The sequence below is a fragment of the Octopus bimaculoides genome, chromosome 2 (assembly GCF_001194135.2).
Source record: "Octopus bimaculoides isolate UCB-OBI-ISO-001 chromosome 2, ASM119413v2, whole genome shotgun sequence".
NCBI classification, from domain to species: Eukaryota; Metazoa; Mollusca; class Cephalopoda; order Octopoda; family Octopodidae; genus Octopus; species Octopus bimaculoides.
This window is the reverse complement of record NC_068982.1, coordinates 78,830,609-78,839,830: the sequence shown is the minus strand read 5'-3', so window position 1 is coordinate 78,839,830 and position 9,222 is coordinate 78,830,609. Positions and strand designations below refer to the sequence as shown.

Sequence of the window (9,222 nt, the reverse complement as noted above, 5' to 3'; positions counted from 1 at the left end):
AAAATTATTTAATAAATTCATTATTTGAAAAATTAATTGAAACAAAGACTGTATTTCAACAGAAACATGGTAACAAAAAGGTTAAAAATATTTTGTTGTAGACCTGCCAAGCCAAATGGGTATAAGTAAATTTTATTGAAAAATGCTACAACTACAAGAAAAACATCATAGTGTGTGTGTGTGTGTGTGTGTGTGTGTGTGTGTGTGTGTGCGTGTGTGTGTGTGTGTGTGTGTGTGTGCACGCGCATGCATGCACTGAAAAGTTCATAAGCTGACTATGAAGGAATGAAGCCAGGGATGTGAAAACTTGCAGGCATTAATTTCAGCTCTTATTATTAACAACTGTCTTGTTTCTTTCCAGGTAAACTGACATATGACTCTTCAAAAAAGACTTCCAAAGTAACTAGTAGCAACTTCTCTTGAAAATGGATAAAATTTGGCATTGCAGTGTTATCAACAACATGCAGAAGAGGTGTTTAGCCCCCCAAGGACATTTGTGTTGATATGATTGTTACATTAGGGGATGAGATTAGCTTCATCAACAGCATAACAGTAGGCAGCTGAATTTCAGAGGGGAAGGGAGAGCCTGGACATCCTGCAACTGCCACCACCAAGGAAAGCATTGAATGTGCTCACCACATGGTGACTATAAATCAAATAGCCAATGCTATTAGCATATGTTGTGATGGAGTTGAGAATATTCTGCACAATAACCTTGGCATCATGAAAGTTTCTGCTTGGTCAATGTCATGCCTCCTGACACCTGATCAGAAGCATACCAGGCTGACACCATCACAGGCAAATCTGCCATTGTTTGAGGAAGGTCCAGCTGGTTTTCTTGAACATTTCCTAACTCAAGATGAGTGTTGGCTTTATCACTTTGAACCAGAGACAAAGAGATAATCCATGCAGTGAAAACACCTCTCCTCACCTGCTCAAGGAAAGCTAAGACCATTTCATCTTTGGGGAAGATGACGGCCTCACCTTTTTGGAACACAAAAGGTATTTTATTTATTGACTATTTTCAAAAGGATCACACCATCAATGGACACTACTATACCAGCTTGCTGAAGCAGTTACAAAAGGCTGTCCAGACCAAACACCTAGGAAAACTGAAGAAAGAGGTCTTGTTTTATCAGGAGAATGTTCCAGCACACAAGTCCATGAGTTTCAATGGCTGCTGTGCAGTACTGTGGCCTGGAACTGTTCGATAAGCCTCTTTATTTTCCTGTTTTGGCCCCATCTAACTATCATCTGTTCCCCAACATCAAAAACCATTTGGCTGGGAACCAGGATCTCAGTGATGATGATATCATAACTGCTGTTGATGACATTTATGAGCAACAGGATGAAAGCTTCTACACCAATGGGATCCAAGCACTGTAACACCAATGGAAGAAATGTGTGGACTGCAAGGGGGACTATGTTGAAAGATAAACTTCATTTGGTCACATTCCATGAGATAATGCTGGTCATCCTATGAACTTTTCAGCTAACATGCATATGTGTGTGTGTATACACACACACACATATATACACATACATACATATATATATATATATGCACACATACATATATACACATACATGATGATGATATATATATATATATATATATATATATATATATACACACATATATACACACACACACACACACACACACACACATACATATAAATATATATATATACACACACACACACACGTGTGTGTGTGTGTGCGCGTGTGCGTGTGTGTGTGTGTGTTGATAGAGAGTTTCAATAAGTAATTGTTAAACTGATGCCCTGGGTTATTCAGAAGGAGAAACAAGACGGATCAATTATTTTTCTTCTGTTTTTACACTCATCCACAGAATTAACAGGAACTTTTTCATTTTTTGTGATTAAATTTTTTTTTCTCTCAGAAATTTTGAAATAATAACAACAACAAAAATAGTAAAAGTTTCATGTTTAGGGATGGATTCCCATATTTATATAGAAAACCAATTTAAGTGAAGAACTTCCAACCGGAATCAAAAACAGGTGATGAGCTTCATTTGTTGACAACTTTTGCATCCACCTTAACAATAACAGAAATAATAATAATAAATTATTATTATTTAATTTAATTTGACATGAAGCCTTAGGTAAGTAGAGATATACATCTGTAATGAAGACAAACTCAAGAGCAAGAGTTCAGTACATCTTTCCATTTGGTCACTGCACCTGAGAGGGATTAGGGAACGGATAAAGATACCGTTTGTCTTAACACTAGTTTAATATAAGTGATCCCCAGTATGTAACTGATATGCAATCTTATTTTGTTGGCCATGGAAGGGTGAAAGGCAAAGTTAATGCTGGTGAGATTTGAACCAGAACTTGAACAGTAACTGTCTTTGTATACTGTAAATCAGGTAGGCCACCTCATTGCAGTTTTGGGTAACTATTCTATTCTCAGAATAAATGCATTCTTACATACACACAAGGTCTCAAAGACTAAGAATGACATTTATGCCTTTCCAAGACAGTAATGAGAGTGAAATGGTTAGAAACTTCATAACTATAATCAGGTTATAAAGTTAACTTGTATACACAATGGTATACTCTAAAATCACAACTATTTAATCACAAGAGAATGCATTTTGAATAAATTTAGTGTTATATAAATTTATACTGTATGAGCAAGTAATAAACAGTAAAAAGTAAGGGCGAGAAATAAGAATTGTCAGCATGTACCCATCATGTGTATATGTGCGTGTGTATTCTGGGAAATAAATTATAGACTATCAATGATCTTTAAAATAGGTCAAATCAAAGGATCTTCACAATCTACAACTTTCAAATAACTGTCAAACTATAAATCACACCACTTCTATATTCTTAGGAAAATGAAAAAGAAAAGAAAGAAAAAGAGATAGAAGTGCTTGCAGTAAAAAGAAAAGTTAAGATGACATAGATAGCATTGCAATAGTCAAGCAAAAAACATTACAGATTATGTGTTTAAATAAAGAAATCAACTTTAGTGTATCAAAAAATACCTTCACTAAAACTTACCTGCATTTTGGAAAAAGGTATACATTGAAATATAATCCAGGCATGTATGTGTGCATGTGTGTGTGTGTGTGTGTGTTAGGAATAAAATATATTAGGATAGAAATTTACAGATTAGTTTACATCTTGTGGTAGGCAACAACTTAGTGATTTGCAACCCAAGATGATACAAAGATGGTTTCTCATGCAGACAACCATTTCTGAAGTAACAAACTAGTATCAAAATGCAAACTTACTGCACAGGAACTACCTGATTCTTCAGTATGTGTAGGTGCACATCCACACACATGTATTCAAGTAATGACTAATCTTATTCATTCATTCACAAAAGCTGTCATGAAAGAGCTTTAAAACATATGTAGCTGTCAAATAACTGCTAGTCTTCACTAATAAATATATATGTATAAAATAAATAAAAGAAAGATTTTGGTATCTCATTTACTACCCAATTATGATCATTTCAATAACAGATGGGGATGAGATTAAATCATTTAGCACGCTGGAATCAATATAAACAATGGTTACATAATTTTAAGTATAACCAGATAATAAATGTGGTACCAATACCTTTATTCTTTTATTCAATTTATATAATACTCTGTGGTTGACATAAACCATAAATACTTGGTTTTGTAGGATCATTGTCCTTCCATAGATCCCATTAACCAGGATTCACATGAGTGCTCACCCTAAATGTACCTCAATGTTGTCACTTTATAGAGCTAGTCTAGTTATTACTCTTTACATCTTCCCTGATCCATCTCCACCATTGCTACTGTCAATTCACAACACTTTTTTAATCATCAGTTGTATACCAATAGCCTCTTTCTTGTACACATCAACCAAAGTCTTTGTTATGCAGTTACTTTCTCCAAGGTAAAACTCATCTACCCAATAGATCCTAATTAACTCAATTTTCTTTCATTACTCTTGAACCTATGGAATTTTACTGTATTTACACCACTTTTACTGCAACACTTCTCATATCATAAGCAGAAAATATTTTGTGGCCAACAGGGAAGATAGCAATTCCTTCTCTACTGAACCTAGTTAAATGAGCAATGCTAGGTGTCTCTTCTATCAGAATATATCATCTACTCACAACTTAACCACTGTGATCTTTAATCTATATCTATTTTTATTACAAGTTCCACTATTACTTCTTGTGGCCTAACCTAGTTCTAAAACTGTCCAAAGAACTCATAGTGCCTTCATACTGAAGATTTTTCTTAAGAAATTTACATATAAATGTTCTGTCTTAAAAGAAAGCACACCCTAATTATAAGAATTTCAAGTTTCTTTGAGAGCTGTTTACACATTGCTCTGATTCTTGAGGTTGTACTGCTAACATTGGCTCAGTCATTTTCCTTTCTAGTAAAGTAGTCAAGCTAATAATATGACATCTATTACTATAGAAAATTGAATACTTTGGCAATCCTTCAATAACTCAAAACAAACATAACATCTTTTTTTTAAAAAAAAAAAAAAACTTCTTTTCATTCACAATTCATACAAATTCATGTTTATTTTTTGTTGTGGTTGAATAAATCATTTCTACCCCCACCTCTCTGAGAAACTAGTTTACAATAACTAATAGTTTTGTAACGTGCATGGCCCACTAACAGACATTCTATAGCAAAAGGAAACCAGCAGATATATATATATATCAGAACATGCGCAAAAAAAAAAAAGAAGAAATCTTACTATAATTTAAATAACAAATCAGTTTTGGGTTAATTGCATTTAAGAATTACATTTATAAAATTACCTTATTAGGTGCAGAAGTATGTCTGTCTCGACTCGGTCCCATATCTCGATTTGTTTGTGCTGTGACTCCAGTTTGTGGGTGACCTGGTTCAACTGGAGTAGACTAAAAAATTAACAGAATGCAGATATCATTAGTTTCAAAGGAAACAACAGTGATCAATATTTCAGATAAAGGGCCAGAGAAAAACACTTTGAATGAAGGAAAGTCAACTGGTATATATAGATTGACATATATAACAAATAATATTTTAACTGGCAATAAAAGGAATCCACCAACATTTCTTTGCAGAACTATTGTGTATTAATCCAACAAAAAACTTAAGTTTGGTAACGAAGAACATTAATTAGTGAACAAATTTAACAAACTTCAAACATAGAACTTGTAGAGAAAATAGAAATGAGGAAAGAAAAAAAGCTAAAAAATGTGCAGACAAAAATTACAAAATAAAAAAAATTTAAACTGATGATTTATCACTGAAAACAGTGTTACTGCCACACATGCATGTACACACACACACACATATACATACTTCTTTATATTTAAATGTCATTGTATGCGTTTATATTCTAAATAAATTAACCACCTAACTATATTGCTGTTCAAAATAGTTTCATTACAGTTATATTCTAAACAACATTTGAGCTTTTCTCAAAAACTCTTTGAAAATCAGGTGAAAATCATGGCTGATAAGCTGACATGGATTAGCTTCATTAATCTTAGATTAACATTAACCTTAGATAAATGCATTGCACTACAGTGTGAGGACAACCACGGGAATTAACAAAGAACTGAAAATCTAGCTCTGAAATTTCTACTCTGCAGAAATGAAGTCTCTGTATTTTTTATAAAGAATTTGGATATTCTCTTCATCAATTGTTGACTGGAGATTTACAAATATTTTGGCACCTTCCAGACAGTATCACTCTTCAGTAATGTCACACAGTATTGATAATAATGTCCAGGTTCTTTTGAGTCACATCTAGTTTATTACAAATAGTTACAGATAAATGTTGAATGGAAGATGCAAGTTGGCTTGGTAATATGGTATTAAACTACCAACACACAGACTTGGAAATTCCACAGTAGATTCTTCAGTGAACAGTTAAGATACCAGACTTAATGCAATGCACCTCAAATTGCCTGTCAGAAATAGGTAGAGAAATTTATGTGAATCCATTCAACAGCATAACAACTGGAGCTAAGCACTGAAATTCAGAAGGTATTTCATGATTTGCAAAACTATTTTTCACCAATATCACAGAACACTACTTAGGCAAGTTCCTTATTACCATCAACTATCATTTTATATCCATTTTCCATACAGGACAATTTGACTGTAGCCAATGAGCCACAGGACTGCATTAAGCTCAAATGTCTACTTTGGTATGGTTTCTATGGCTGGATGCCCCTCCTGACACCAACTACTTTACAGAGTTACTGAGTGCTTTATTCATGGCACCAACACTAGTGAGATCACTAAGTAACTCCAAGATCCCCTCAACTGAGCAGGGTGGGTTCTTTATCATTGGTGTTAACTGTTAAACTTACCTTTCACTAGAAAGGTTCAATTTAAAACAAAGAACTATTGTGGTGTAAAGAAACAGAACACTAGAGGTAGATAAACTTCTTTTGACATTTTACTCTCTAACTGAACACAACAATTTATTATAACATAAAAAGACTAAATATAAAGAACATGCAATATGGTATCCTTCATATAAAAATAATAAATCAACTATCAATTCAAAAACAAACAGTATTGAGTTAACAATCAAAGTAGTGTCAAAATATAATACAAACTTGTGATAAATGTTGTGATATCAACAACAAAAATAATGACAAAAATTGTAACAATCATGAATGATAACAATAACAGAAAAAATGAAAATCATTAACCCTTTTCATAAAGCCATAAGAGTTAGGTGTCTTGCCATGGACAGAGTGCACTACCTGTAGGATACAAACTAACAAGCTGTGAGCCTAATTCTACTATATTCATCACTTGGCCATTGCACCTCTTACTAGGAGTAGTTTATACAAATAGTAAACATTTATATTTCACAGAAGTCAACTCCACAACAATTTATATCAGCAACAGAACCCCATGCAAGTAGACATCTTCATATCACAAAATGACACTAGTCATACTTAAGCCCATGCCTTAGGTAGTTAATAATAAAAAAAAAATACTCTTATTCTAAAATCTGTCTCAGACTGAATAAAAATAAGGACTTATAATGATATTCTTTGAATTTTACTTAGTCCCTTTATTGTTATTTTATGAAATAACAAGATTTAAAATGTTCTGCATTGTTGTTGTTTTTATATTACACAGCAGAGAAGGAAGAATTTAAAAGCTACAGTTGGACAGTGGTGTGGAAACAAAAAAAAAAACAAAAAAAAAAAGAACTCAACTAGTGGAATTTTTGAAACTGGAATTATTAGTGATGAAACAGACTATTTAACAAATAGGGATGGGGTGGGTGTACAGAATACTTCTTCATGGATAATTAACAACTTTCATAAAGGCAGTATGTGAACATTTGATATGCAAAACAATATTTTTAGTTTAAAAGGGAATCATTTGGGTTCAATTTGATTAAAGGACTTCATTAAGAACAATATATCTTCAAATTGCAATTATACAACAATATTTTAGAAAGCAATCAGATTGATATTGTTGGTTAATTATATGTACATAATTAGTATCTGAAGGCATGAAGCAGCCCATATTTAAAAAAAAAAAAAAAAGATTTGAAAGAGATTTAAATGCAAGAACCATTTTATGTGTGTGTGAATACACACACACACACACACACATACACACATGAAATATAGTACTTGAAATACAACTCATTATTTTTAAACCACTTCCATACAAGCTGGGGATGGACAAGTTGCCACAGTCCAAAACCCACATGTTGCTCAAAAGTTCCACTTCCAGCATGATTTCTATAGCTAGATGCCTTTCCTATATATTATCTCATGACAACACTGTTACAGAGGTTATCTTTTCTTCAACACAACTGAACAGTCCCCTATACCCTGTGTTTTCTTTGTTTGTTTGTTTGCTAACTATCAACTGTATCTTAGTACCAATACTAGAGAGACAGAGAGAAAAATGTAAGTGGGAAGAGGTGTTACCTTGTCCCTTTCAAAAATAAAGATTTCCTACCTCTACTTTATGTTGCCTACCTTATGTCAAGGCCAGGAGTTGGCAAAGTGGTCATTATTGACCCATGGGGTCTTTGTGGCTATCAAAAGGATAGATAAACACTTTAAATGATTTTAAGCATTAAGGGTACTGAATCATTATAAATATAACTAATGTTCTTTATCAATTTCTGTTACGTATTTTCATTACATTTCTATAAGAAAATTTCTTATTAGAAAGCAATAATGACACAAAAGAATGAGGTAATTGTTGTCCTTAGATCAATAGATTTTTTATTAATTATACATTTTAATCAAATTCACAGGATGGGGTCAAATAAGCTATCAACAATTCCATGAAGGGGTCAATGATATTACAAGTTTGCCAACTCCTGACCGAAGTAATTCTGATCAAGATGGTGAATAGAGAAGAGAATGGTGACTAAGAGGAAGAGAGAAGAGAAAGTATGACAGTGAAATAGAGTGAGAGAGGTTATGTGGCTCCCATCAACACTAAAAAATCCTCTCTAAGCAGTTTTCCTTCTGACAAGACAAACATGAAGAAGTCTGAAAGGGGTTAGAATTTGAGTGTGATAGAAGGAAAGAAAGAAATAGGACAGTAGGTGAGGGGGAAATAGAAGAGAAACAGTGATAGTGACATGTTAGTTATTGATAGGAGATTGACTAGAAAACAGCATGGGAAAGCATGAAGATGTGTAATAGGAGATGGAGCAAGCATTGATAGTAAGTTGATGGTGGTAAGTAAGAGTAGGTGTCAAGTAAGAGACACACACACAGGGGAGACAACTGTACAATTAAAACAAAAAGAAGTTATTGCCATGATAAACAACCAATTCATTGTTTAAATTGCTGAGAGAATAAAAACTTTTACCTATCCTTTTTCCCCTATAGCTCTCCTTATGAAATTTGATAGTTGTGGTTATTGTTGTAGTTATTGATTGATTGATGATGATGATGGATTATTATTATTATTATTATTATTATTATTATTATTATTATTATTATTATTATTATTATTCAAGCAGTAGATACCTTAAAGTATACTTTAGTTAATAACACTTTTATGTTCAAGTCCTGCTTAAGTTGATTTGCCTTTCATCCATATTAGTACCAGTCTAGCACTGGAGTTGATTTAAATTATTGTTTCTCAAAACTTAAATCATTGAATTCTATGGATAACATGAATTCAGCTAATTAGCAGGTTAGAAACCCTAACTTCTGTGAAACAAAAATTCAAAAACTTGCAAC

General features: G+C 33.0%; 1 protein-coding gene across 2 annotated transcripts in view; it reads right to left on the bottom strand.

The window, feature by feature from the left end:
- Positions 1 to 1,938: 1,938 nt before the first annotated feature.
- Positions 1,939 to 9,222, bottom strand: part of LOC106876726 (casein kinase I) — a 192,822-nt gene continuing 185,538 nt past the window's right edge. For both annotated transcript variants that reach the window (XM_014925406.2, XM_014925413.2), the window contains 2 exons: positions 4,801 to 4,902; positions 1,939 to 2,061 (listed from right to left, as the gene is read on the bottom strand). In XM_014925406.2, the coding sequence (XP_014780892.1) occupies positions 2,035 to 2,061; positions 4,801 to 4,902 (129 nt within the window). In that variant the 3' untranslated portion in view covers positions 1,939 to 2,034. The remainder of the gene's footprint in view (positions 2,062 to 4,800; positions 4,903 to 9,222) is intronic.